This window comes from Microtus pennsylvanicus, chromosome 8, assembly GCF_037038515.1.
Source record: "Microtus pennsylvanicus isolate mMicPen1 chromosome 8, mMicPen1.hap1, whole genome shotgun sequence".
In the NCBI taxonomy this organism is placed as follows: Eukaryota; Metazoa; Chordata; class Mammalia; order Rodentia; family Cricetidae; genus Microtus; species Microtus pennsylvanicus.
Genome location: NC_134586.1, coordinates 111,181,728 through 111,194,782, shown reverse-complemented (window position 1 = coordinate 111,194,782; position 13,055 = coordinate 111,181,728). Strand labels below are relative to the sequence as shown.

Sequence of the window (13,055 nt, the reverse complement as noted above, 5' to 3'; positions counted from 1 at the left end):
TTGTCACACTAGAGCCGTTGTCACACTAGAGCCGTTGTCACACTAGAGCCGTTGTCACACTAGAGCCGTTGTCACACTAGAGCCATTGGCACACTAGAGCCGTTGTCACACTAGAGCCATTGTCACACTAGAGGGATCACACTAGAGCCATTGTCACACTAGAGCCGTTGTCACACTAGAGCCATTGTCACACTAGAGGGATCACACTAGAGCCGTTGTCACACTAGAGCCGTTGTCACACTAGAGGGATCACACTAGAGCCGTTGTCACACTAGAGGGATCACACTAGAGCCATTGTCACACTAGAGCCATTGTCACACTAGAGGGATCACACTAGAGCCATTGTCACACTAGAGCCGTTGTCACACTAGAGCCGTTGTCACACTAGAGCCATTGTCACACTAGAGGGATCACACTAGAGCCATTGTCACACTAGAGCCATTGTCACACTAGAGCCATTGTCACACTAGAGCCGTTGTCACACTAGAGCCTTCACACTAGAGCCGTTGTCACACTAGAGCCGTTGTCACACTAGAGCCATTGTCACACTAGAGCCATTGTCACACTAGAGCCGTTGTCACACTAGAGCCATTGTCACACTAGAGCCATTGTCACACTAGAGCCATTGTCACACTAGAGCCGTTGTCACACTAGAGCCATTGTCACACTAGAGCCGTTGTCACACTAGAGCCATTGTCACACTAGAGCCATTGTCACACTAGAGCCGTTGTCACACTAGAGCCTTCACACTAGAGCCGTTGTCACACTAGAGCCGTTGTCACACTAGAGCCTTCACACTAGAGCCGTTGTCACACTAGAGCCGTTGTCACACTAGAGCCGTTGTCACACTAGAGCCATTGTCACACTAGAGCCATTGTCACACTAGAGCCATTGTCACACTAGAGCCGTTGTCACACTAGAGCCGTTGTCACACTAGAGCCATTGTCACACTAGAGCCGTTGTCACACTAGAGCCATTGTCACACTAGAGCCATTGTCACACTAGAGGGATCACACTAGAGCCATTGTCACACTAGAGCCGTTGTCACACTAGAGCCATTGTCACACTAGAGCCATTGTCACACTAGAGCCATTGTCACACTAGAGCCGTTGTCACACTAGAGCCATTGTCACACTAGAGCCATTGTCACACTAGAGGGATCACACTAGAGCCATTGTCACACTAGAGCCGTTGTCACACTAGAGCCGTTGTCACACTAGAGGGATCACACTAGAGCCATTGTCACACTAGAGCCGTTGTCACACTAGAGCCGTTGTCACACTAGAGGGATCACACTAGAGCCGTTGTCACACTAGAGCCGTTGTCACACTAGAGCCGTTGTCACACTAGAGCCGTTGTCACACTAGAGCCATTGTCACACTAGAGCCGTTGTCACACTAGAGCCTTCACACTAGAGCCGTTGTCACACTAGAGCCATTGTCACACTAGAGCCATTGTCACACTAGAGCCGTTGTCACACTAGAGGGATCACACTAGAGCCGTTGTCACACTAGAGCCGTTGTCACACTAGAGCCATTGTCACACTAGAGCCGTTGTCACACTAGAGCCATTGTCACACTAGAGCCATTGTCACACTAGAGCCGTTGTCACACTAGAGCCTTCACACTAGAGCCGTTGTCACACTAGAGCCGTTGTCACACTAGAGCCTTCACACTAGAGCCGTTGTCACACTAGAGCCGTTGTCACACTAGAGCCATTGTCACACTAGAGCCATTGTCACACTAGAGCCATTGTCACACTAGAGCCGTTGTCACACTAGAGCCATTGTCACACTAGAGCCGTTGTCACACTAGAGCCATTGTCACACTAGAGCCATTGTCACACTAGAGCCGTTGTCACACTAGAGCCTTCACACTAGAGCCGTTGTCACACTAGAGCCATTGTCACACTAGAGCCTTCACACTAGAGCCGTTGTCACACTAGAGCCGTTGTCACACTAGAGCCGTTGTCACACTAGAGCCGTTGTCACACTAGAGCCGTTGTCACACTAGAGCCGTTGTCACACTAGAGCCTTCACACTAGAGCCGTTGTCACACTAGAGCCGTTGTCACACTAGAGCCGTTGTCACACTAGAGCCATTGTCACACTAGAGCCATTGTCACACTAGAGCCGTTGTCACACTAGAGCCGTTGTCACACTAGAGCCATTGTCACACTAGAGCCTTCACACTAGAGCCGTTGTCACACTAGAGCCGTTGTCACACTAGAGCCGTTGTCACACTAGAGCCATTGTCACACTAGAGCCGTTGTCACACTAGAGCCGTTGTCACACTAGAGCCTTCACACTAGAGCCGTTGTCACACTAGAGCCGTTGTCACACTAGAGCCGTTGTCACACTAGAGCCATTGTCACACTAGAGCCATTGTCACACTAGAGCCCTTGTCACACTAGAGCCGTTGTCACACTAGAGCCGTTGTCACACTAGAGCCTTCACACTAGAGCCGTTGTCACACTAGAGTCTTCACACTAGAGCCGTTGTCACACTAGAGCCGTTGTCACACTAGAGCCGTTGTCACACTAGAGCCATTGTCACACTAGAGCCTTCACACTAGAGCCTTCACACTAGAGCCGTTGTCACACTAGAGCCGTTGTCACACTAGAGCAGTCACACCCTTGCTGTAAAAGGCACAGGATTTACTGTTAGGACAACTCTGCAGAGAAAATTAGGGAAGATGCCTATGTTAGAATCTAGACTACCTAGGATTGTCCTCCTGATCAATTCAAACCACTTAGGGCCCATGCTTGTCACACCAGAGCATCTCTACCCCATGATGGTGGCCATGAAGAGGTAGGGACCCAGGAGTAACTTCCAGGCATCAGAGTCAAGGGCAGCTTTCGGAGCAGCAAAGGACAAAGCCTTCCTTCAGCAAGTCGAGTTTGGCTTTCAAACTAGGCTTTTCTGAATTTGGTTCAGGTATTATTAGAGGGTTATAGTTCAAGGCCAAGTGCAGAGCAGCTGTGAGGACTTTGCTGCCTGGTAGGGTTTCATCTTCCAAAGCAAGGAAGCTGGAAATAAAGGAAGACTCAGTGGAGAAGCTCCCAGAGACAGCCCACAAGCCAGAGCCAGGTGAGTGGTGTTCTTTTAATTCTCTTCTCAATAACCAAACCAAAACAAAAGATCTGGCAGGAAATTTTCATTAAAACCTATATTTTTCTTTAACCAAGAGGAGGTGCAGGCACAGAGAACATCTGTTCTAAGGAGCCAGCTCTCTTTGGTTTGAAGTGAACAGCAAGGCTTCTCTCTATGGTCCTGACTCAACTGCTAAGCCTTCTGAACAGCCGGGGTTGCACATGGTTAGGGCTGCTCTGAGAGATAGTATTTTGGCAAGAGTTTTTTGTTACCTTACTTCGAGAAATGGAGGCTGAAGCTGGAAAGAGCGTTGGTTGAGATCACTTACTGCTCTTGCAGGGGACCTAGTTTTATTTCTAGCACTCTCATGATGCTGACAACCAAACATTTGTTGTTTCAAGGATCTGATACTTTCTTCTGACTTCACTGGGCACCAGAGTTCCAGGTAGTGCATACACATACATGCAGGAAAATACCCATACATACAGCATAAAAATTAAGTTTTCTTTTCAAAACATTGTGTGTGTGTGTACGTGTGTGCATGTATGTAGGTGTTGCATCTGCCTCAGTTTTTGTACACCATGTGCTTGCAAATGCCAACAGAGGCTGGAGGGGGTCAGAATTCCTGAAACTGGTGTTACAGGCAGTTGTGAACTGCCTGGTATGGATACTGGGAACCAAACTTGGGCCCTCTGCAAGAGCGTATGTGTTTGTAACTACTGAGTCTTCTCTTCAGCCCCAACTAAATCAATATAACAAATGAAAAAGAAATGAATGGGCTTGATAGGCAGAGAATGGTTGGTAAACAAACAGAAATGAGCCTTAAATTCACAGATTTTTGAGTTAAACAATCACAACCCCAGACAGCCCAAGGAACTTGTTTTCAAAATGAGGATCTACTTCCAAAGCCAAAGAGATCCGTGTGTTATCCAATTGGTTTCTATGCCTTTGCATTGAGATTTTAGGGGCCGTTTGTGTTTAGTGTTCTGCTATGGGCATTATTTATTTTCTCCTAAAGGATGATTTTCAAAACCAAAATCTGGTCTTCCTATAGCTTTGTACAAGGAGACTCTTTATCAGCTAAACCAATGTAAGAATTGCCTTCCAAGCATGACTGAAAAAACTGTGTCTAAATGGAAGTTCAGACTTCTCCAGGAAGTCCCAAGTACTTGCAGGAGTTTGGAAGGCTTTCTCTTCTGTTTTGTAGACACTTTCATGTGATTTGTTAGCTGGTGTTCCCTGCTCTGGGAACCTGTATGTTCTAATGCACTTGCCTTGGTTGTTATTACTGTTGTTGTTTTAATGGCTCCCTGGATGTGGACCCATGATTAAACCAGTCTATATAAGTATAGTTATGTGAATAAGTTGTAGTCCCCACCTCTTGTCTTATTGACTAGTTGATTGACAGGTTGCAGATGCAGTACTGGGGATGAACCTGGGTTCTCATGTCTACCAGGCAAGTGCTATTACTGACTTACATTGCCAGCCAGGTCTTGGTTCTCTGGAGCTGCAGCTGCTATTTGCCTTTTAAAGGACAGACAGAGTGCCAGTAGATTGCAGGGTCTGGATGCTGACATAGCACGAAGATACAAAGAACTCCCTTGACTACCCATAGAACCCTCCCCACTACCGGTTTAGAATAGAGAGGTCTGTGATGTTTAGATGTGGCGCATGTTAGCACACACATTCAACTTCTTGCATTGGTTTGTTCTGTTCAGCTATGTATGTCCTCAGGTTTTCGAGGCTGACTTTGCGCTCCCAATGTAAACAGGGCTGACCTTAAATTCCTGGAAATAGAACAACCTTCTTGCCTTAGCCTCCTGAGTGCTGGGATTACAGTCACGCACTGCCACACCCAACCTGTCCCCTCAATCCAATCTCATGAGGCCTGATAAACAGTTTAATCATAATGCCTCTGGAATTCTGGGAATCCTGAGTTAAATCTGACTTCTTCAAAGGGCTCTCAGTCTGGCACATTGATTGAAAATTAACAGCTGAGGGAAGATTTGCCCCCATGAAGTGTCTCAGTTTGGCTTGTTGTAACTTGGAAGAACAGTACTACTGGTATCTAGTGGTCAGGGATCAGGGACGCTGGCCCACCAGTCCTCCACAATAAACTACCTCTGCCCTCAAATGTTTAGGTTCTGAGGTTCAGACACCTGTCTTGATAAAATAGGGAAGAAAGATGTCTGTGAGTGGAGGTGTGCATGTGTGTGTGCTGTGTGTAGCAAGTATGATGAAGACTTGTGGGGAAGAGATTCCTACTCAGAGTTTGTGCTCGATCTCTTTGCATGCAAGCATCAAACAATGACTTGCATTAGTCAACAGGCTATTTTCTCTCTTTTTGGATGAATCAAAGATTTCTGATGACTTTTCATCTTCCTTTAAAATTTGCATTTCTTTTTCTCCAAAAGATCTGGGAGAGGAAGAGGAAGAAGTCACTCGGCTGTGTTCTTTTCTTTCTAGCTATGCCTTCTGGTGGAGAGGAAGAGGAAGAAGTCACTCGGCTGTGTTCTTTTCTTTCTAGCCATGCCTTCTGGTGGAACCTGTGCTTCTTGCACATGTTTTGTTTCCTCCTTCTCTGTTCCAAGGTCCCCTTTCTTCTCCTGGGTCCCCAGGTCTTCCTCTGGAGTACTCGGCCCCTCGTGATTCAGTGGCTCCCTGCGTTTCTCAGAGCCTATGTCCTCTTTCTCCTCCTACCCTGGTCTCCTGGGTGAGTTCCCCTCATGGAACAGAGTCACACTTCCCAGTGTGCCCGTTTCACTGCACTGAGAGCTGATTAGACCCCGATCCCCCTGGAGGGTAGAAAGGTACTCAGGCAAGTGTCACGATGCTCATCGTCCCGGCACACTGGACTGGAGAAACTCATGTTTCTCCTTAGCAACAGTCTCTGGGTTGTGCCACACGCAAACAGCTAGAAACTTGATTTATGTTTAGAAGGCATAGAATGCAAACAATAAATTGCCACGATTATTATTAGCATTTACTTACAAGTTTTCAGAAACTGTTTCAATAGCAAGAAGATCAACCTTTCTGTTGTCATAGAGACAAAAATCTTTATATAACTATGTGCAAGGTGAGAGTTCCCCCCTCCCTCCCACCAGTTGCCTAGAGCTAATAAGAAGAAAGGAAAGGGAAATTTTTAAATTATTTTTTCCATTTACTCCCTCCCCCTATTAGAAAAATGAAAACGTAGGAGGTTGCTTCTTGTGTCATAGCTCAGGTTTTAAATGCTTATGTCTCTAGTGAGAAATGCAAGGGGCGGAAACTATGAATAGTTTGAACAATGGCATTTTGAAAAATTGCCAGCAGCATGTTGTCAGTGATTAGCAATTATCACTCATGCACCCTTTGTTCTTCTTTTCAAACCAAAGAGCAAACCTCAAAGATCTTAGGAGGCAGAGTCTTCAGCATCTGGACCGATTGAAGCACAGATGTATCTACTGAGGGACACGGTTGCATTCTGAGGCACTGTGAGGTATTTACCCTCCTTTCCCTTCCACAGCTTGGGTGCCCCCTTCCCCTCTGCAAAGGCTAGCCATGGCACAGCTCTCTTCTGGAAGCCTTGGTTCAAAACCTCAGTTCTTTCTTGTGTGTTCACTTCAGATAATTCATTATCCAGAGTATGTTTCTGTCTTGTGATGATTTTTTGTGGCTTCATTCATTTCTCAACATAAATGATATATTTACGATGGGCTCAACAGTCTGTGGCCCTCTTCTTTACTTCAACATTGAGTTATACCTTTGTCCACACACCTTTCTTCAGCACACAGATGACCCTTGTCCTAAGAGTAACCTTTCCCTTAAGTTCTTAGACTGTTGCTTCCCTCCTACTCCAACTGAGTAGTTCACTCTAACAAATGCATCCTTTCCTCATGTCTGGTGTCCTCTGCCTTCCCTTTCATATGGAATTTTTCTTGTATTCTTCTTTGAAGAAAACCAAACTAAACCTTCCATTGTTCTGGTTGGTTTCCATCTGTCTCTGACTTTGAGCTTTTAAATTTATGCTTTCTTCTTCCATTGAATAGGCATATGCACAGAGGGGGTGATGGAGCGAGGACACTTATAGCTGGAGGAAGTTTATACCACTATGAAGAGCAAGGCTTCAGAGTGTTCTCTGGGGAGTTCCCAGAGTTTCTGATTCAGTACGATAGGCCTGAAATCCACGTCTATCCTTGAGATGTTCCTTTGAGGCCTCAAGTTCACACTTGGAGAAACATTGCTTTGAAGTGGCAACCTTTCTTTTTTTTTTTAAGTAAACATTTGTTTTTACATGGATGTTGGGTTCTCAGTGTTATTCCTACAATGGCACTACCTTCACAGAGCTCTCGCCCGCAAAGGACAAGGTTATTTCTCATTCACCTGGTTTTCAGGAAGCACGACCTTTGTAGGAGTTGCCATGCTTGGTGCAGGGTTTTCTAAATGTCTACAGGAGGATGCTCTGGATGGTGGATGTTAAGGGAGGGCCTATGGAGGATGCTGAGAATTCTCTAGGATCTCTCCTAAGCTTCCAGAACCAACTCCTTCTAGAGAATCAGAGTTGCTCACTGTAATTTTATTGTTCCTGCCACTTAGCCATAGTAGGCAGGGCAACTACTCTGAAGGCTTGTTTAAACAGTGCTGCAGGGCAGTGAAGGAGTGTCACTGCGGCTTTATCAGTGGTCCCCTCTGGAGGCAACAAGTGAACAGCTTAGCATCAAAGAGCTTAGGACTTGACTTATCTGTCTCTTCTCCATCTTTAGCTAGAGGCAGTTTCCACCCAGTACCAAAGCTGGAGAAGCTGGAAGCAGTTTTTTAATTAAAGGAAAAGCAATTTTCTTAGAAAGACAAACAACTGCAGAAAGGTAATTAATAAGGTCTTTCTTTGCCACCGAGGGACCTGGAACAAGGGATTCCTTCTTGTTAGATCTCAGAGCCGGCTAACGTGTACAAGCCAGGTGTGCAGGAAGGGCTGTTAGTGACAGTCCCACTTGTAAGAGCAATACAGGAGGCTTGTCACAGAAGGACGAGGCCAGAACTTGGGAGGCAGATTCCATGGATTTGTCGATTGATTGAAACAAATTCTATTAGCATGGCCATCACCTTCAGGGAATAGACTGACAAGATAGTTAATGGAAAGTAGTTAAGAGAACCCCTCAGCCTGTAACTGTTCTCACAGCCATGACTATCCCTAGAAGGACATTAACTTGTCCACAGGGAGCAGACCATGCTCAGGATGTGTCAGTTCCTCCAAGAAGCTGGCAAGGATGCCTCCGCAGGGTGCATGCTAGGGTTTCATCCCTCCCCCATCAGAGCATGTGGCTAAGGAGCACGGGGAAGACCACCCCCCCGTTCATTTGTGCTACCTCCTACTTTATTTGGCGCTTTTATTGGGATGAAAGTCATGTAATGTAAAATCCACCCATTTCAAATGATGGCTTTAGTATTTTTATGGGAAGCCATTACCACAAACTAAGCTTAGAAAAATCTCATCACCCCTAACCTTACAGCCATTAGCAGACACCCATCCCCAGACCCTGGGAACTACTAACCTACCAGTCCGTCTGTTCATTTCCACATTAAGAGGATCATGCAATGTGAGGAACCCTTTCCTAAATGGAAGGACATTTGGCATCTTAGCGCTAATGGCACCCTCCTGTCTTTAACCCAAGGCTCCAGGAAGGGTGGCCTTCCTCTACTTGCTGGCGTTTGCAGTCCCTCACTCGCGTCTGTGGGTGGCACACCAGAAGTCAGAAAACAGGCTTTTCTTCCAGCACAGGCATAGCTAACCCGGCTGAGTGGCAAGCACAGTGCCACAGACACTTATTGGCGACCTGGCGACTGGAGGCCAGGCAGTCATCGTCGCTGCTGAAAGATCAGGTTACCCTTGGCCCTAGGGTCTGAGCCCTTTGCTTCTAGACTACCCATGGCAGGTGCGGAGCCCACAGCAGCCTACCTAAACCCGGCTGCCCAAGGGTCGGAACCACTCAGACTGCTCAGGCAGAGAACACTGGCGAAGGTGGGCCACTGGATTCATCAGGCCTTCAGGCAGCGACAAAGAGAGACCTCCCGTGGGTTCACAGCAGTTTTAAGTTACCTGCCTCAGTTTCCCCATGATGAAAGTAGAGGTCTGGGCTGCACAGACAAAGACAGAAAAACTCTGTCACTGGTCCTTATCACTGGCAAGGGTGAGAAATGCTATATCCTGCTTCCCAGCAAAGGGGCTCAACATTAAGTAGCAAAAGGCAGGGACCTGGGGCACCATGTACTCACAATCTGGTGAGGCCGTCGCGAGGGCCGGGGCAGCGCAGGGCACCGTCAGGGGCGCAGTCGCAAGGCTCGGGGCAGCGCGACCCTGGCAGCTGCCGGGGCTGCAGCGGTGAAGGCTTTAGCATCAGAATCGCCAGTGCCTGCAGCAGTCTCAGCGCTGGGGCGCATTGCCCCATGGCCCGCCAGCCGAGTGTGAGCTCCTGACTGGGCCAATATCCTGGACCGCCCGGGGGCTGACCATCACCTCTGCCCGCCCCTCGGCCTGCCTTCCCAGCTGCCGGCCCACGCCTGCTCCAGCCCTCCCCTCTCACCCTGCCTCTGGCGAGTCCCTGCTCTCCTTGACCTGGGACAGTGGCCAGCTACCCCATCGCTGCTTCCCAACGACCCGTCCCCTACACTAAACCAGCAAATGAGCCAAAGGTTAGAAAGTAGAGTGGCATGTGGTAAGTGCTTCGAGTGAGAAGTAGGGGTTCTGAACCCCTCCCTGCCACGGGCGTGAAGTGGGGGTGATTTGTGGCACTTCTGAAACGTGTCTTGCTTCTATCCATCAGAAGAGCGGAAGCGCCTGCTGGGCTGTGTTTCACTCAGCTCCTCATACTTAATCCTAAGTATCTTTTCTCTCTCCCCCTTCCCAGGTGACTCGTTCTACTTCTCATGAATGTAACTGTTTTTAGCATAGCAATTTGGGTCTGTCCTCTGTCTCCCCACTGTATTGTGAAGTCTTTGAGAGAAAAATCCAATTCGGATTCACTGTGTATTCTTTCTGCAGTTAATAAAGATTTGTTTCGTGAATGAAGGAAATGACTGCATGGTGCAAGCACCTAACTCCATGGGTGTCCAATGTCCTTTAACTTTTGTTATAGATGTCTTGCCTCATGTCACATCTAAGTGTCACGTCAAACTCTCAGGGCACTTACTGCAAGAACTCAATGCCACACGAGATATACAATTTCTTTGGTCAGCCTATTTACAGATGGACGAATCCTGTTTGGACCCATGTCTACCAGTCTCTCAGCCTTGTAAAACCCCTGCTATGAGCTCTGTGATTCTAAATCCCAATGGAAACGAGAACAGATCTTACAGCAACCCTGGGAATAAACCACTTTCCCTCTGCTATGTTCCTTCCAAGGATTAATTCTGAACTCTAGAAATGTTTTTCTGGAAGAGGTAGGCTGTGAGAGCTGAGCAGACCTCTAAAGCGTGCAGGGTGGGAACCAGAAGGACAGATCTCTCTTGAGGACACTTCTCAAGGGCCGTTTCCTCAGTCACCAGGTTATAGTCTCTATCACTAGGATTCTTAAATCTCCTGGATTTGCCCACCTGTGATCTCTCACTTACGTTTTCATGGTTTTGTGCACGCTTCCCAAAGCTTGCATGATCCCCTCTTCCTTTTCTGTTTTTCCGTTAGCTAAACTCCTGGTTGTGTTTCAAGACAGACTCCTGCCCGGTTCCTGCGAGCCTTACGTGACTCAGCGTAGCTTACTAGCACCTGTAGTTAAAACTGCAGTTAAGGATGTGATTTTGCTTTCTCCTGTCAGTAGATCTTAGTTAGTACTGCATTCTCGTTTGAAGCTGGTGCTCCGTACATACTGCTGAACAAGAAAATGGACATTAAACCCAAGCTCAGGCCTGTAGCTGATACTCGGTGGGTCCTGCGACAAGAGCCTCACAGCGGAACTGCATCTATTCTCAGTGTCCCCGTATTTATCTTGGGATCATGCTGGACTCCATCTTTAGCTTTGTCAGATTTTAGTAGCGCTGGTGAAATAGCACTGGGCTTCCCAACATTTCTACCACGTAGCCTTGGTGGTAAGAGAGCACAGTTGAGCTATATATGACTGAGTGGCGTTAATTGCAAGACTCATGTTTTATGTGTGGCCTTTATTTTTATTTTATAGTATATCTATATCTTGGGACATGTGAGTGTGTATGTGTGTGTGTGTTCCTAGAGCACATATCTGTTTCCAGTCCTTGATGTATATTGTTTGCAACCAACCGCTGACTGAGAGCAGTGGCTATTCCAGGAAGAGCTATGTCACCGTGTGCTCCAGCAGCAGAAGTACTGGGAGATGAAGACATCGTGAGGTTCTTCTGCTCTCTCACTTGCTCATTAGTTTCTTCCTCTGTAGGAGAAAGAGCTATTTTTGTTCAAAGGGTCTTCCTTTCCCAAAATGCATGGACTTTGAGAGGGGTTCCCATAGAGTTGCTGTATATATAACCTGATAGTTGGTTGAGGAAATCAAATTCTGTTTTTTTATTGTTTTTATTGAGCTATATATTTTTCTCCACTCTCATCCCTTCCTCTCCCCTCCCCTTCTACCCTCTCCCATTGTCTCCCAATTTACTCAGGAGATCTTGTCTTTTTCTACTTCCCATGTACATTAGATCCATGTATGTCTCTCTTAGGGTCCTCATTGTTGTCTGGGTTCTCTGGGATTGTGAACTATAGGCTTTTTTTTTTTTTTTTGCTTTATGTCTGAAAGCCACTTATGAGTGAGTACACATGGTATTTGTCTTTCTGGCTCTGGGTTACCTCACTCAAAATGATGCTTTCTAGATCCATTCATTTTCCTGCAAATTTCAAGATGTCATTATTTTTTTTTCTGCTGTGTATACTTCATTGTGTAAATGTACCACATTTTCTTTATCCGTTCTTTAGGCATGGGGCATTTAGGTTGTTTCCAGGTTCTGGCTATAACAAACAATGCTGCTAGAAACATAGTTGAGCACATGTCCTTGTGATATGATTGAGTATCCTTTGGGTATATACCCCAAAGTTGTATTGTTAGGTCTTGAGGCAGGTTGTTTCATAATTTTCTAAGAAATCTGATATCCAAAGTGGCTGTAACACTCCCACCAGCAGTGAAAGAGTATTCTTGTTACATCACATCTCTCCAGCATAAGTTGTCATCCGTGTTTTTGGTCTTGGCCATTCTTACTGGTGCAAGATGGAATCTCAGAGTTGTTTTGATTTGCATTTCTCTGATGGCTGAGGATGTTGAACATTTCCTTTAGTATCTTTCAGCCATTTTAAATTCCTCTGTTGAGAGTTCTCTGTTTAGGTCTGTACCCCGATTTTTTTGGCAAATACTGCTTTTATGATGCTGTTTACATGCAAGAAAGTTTCACAATATATTTTCTGTCCATGATTGATTTTAGTTGGATCTTATCACAGTTGATTCTTGCTGTATTTGTATATTCTTGTTATAGTTGTATCCATGATAATGAAATTACATTGAGTTGTGGGTTACAGTCACAAAAATTTGCTACAGTGAAATTTGCCTTTCCTATTCATTAATATGTGACCTCTTTGGAGTGGGTAGTTTTAGATGTGAGGGGCTTCTGCCTTCTATAACTAGCTGTGTAGAGACTTTTATCACAAAAAGTTAAAACAGCATGGTGCATAGGATGGCTAGTTACATTTTACTGACAAAATAATGTGGTTAAAAAAATTCCAGTAAAACTCCCCAAAGTTTCTGAACAGAAAGTCTCACATTTTAGGTTGTGGAACTGTCATTTATGAAGCTTAAAAACAAAAGATTTCCAAGATTTCCCCCCAAGAGATTCCAATTCAACAGAAGTAAAACAAAGGCCGGAAATCTACACTTTGACAAGCTGCCCACACAACTTGATACATATTGCGGGAGAATTCTCAAAATTTGGAAAACACTAAAATTAAAGATCTGGAACTGAATTTGTCATGGGAAGCTCAAAAA

General features: G+C 46.0%; 1 protein-coding gene across 1 annotated transcript in view; it reads right to left on the bottom strand.

Annotated features, from left to right (window-relative positions):
- Lhcgr (luteinizing hormone/choriogonadotropin receptor) overlaps nucleotides 1–9,515 on the bottom strand; it is a 59,095-nt gene extending 49,580 nt beyond the window's left edge. Inside the window, exon 1 of the mRNA XM_075984352.1 lies at nucleotides 9,343–9,515. Within this exon, the coding sequence (XP_075840467.1) occupies nucleotides 9,343–9,515 (173 nt within the window). The remainder of the gene's footprint in view (nucleotides 1–9,342) is intronic.
- Between the last annotated feature and the right edge of the window lie 3,540 nt (nucleotides 9,516–13,055).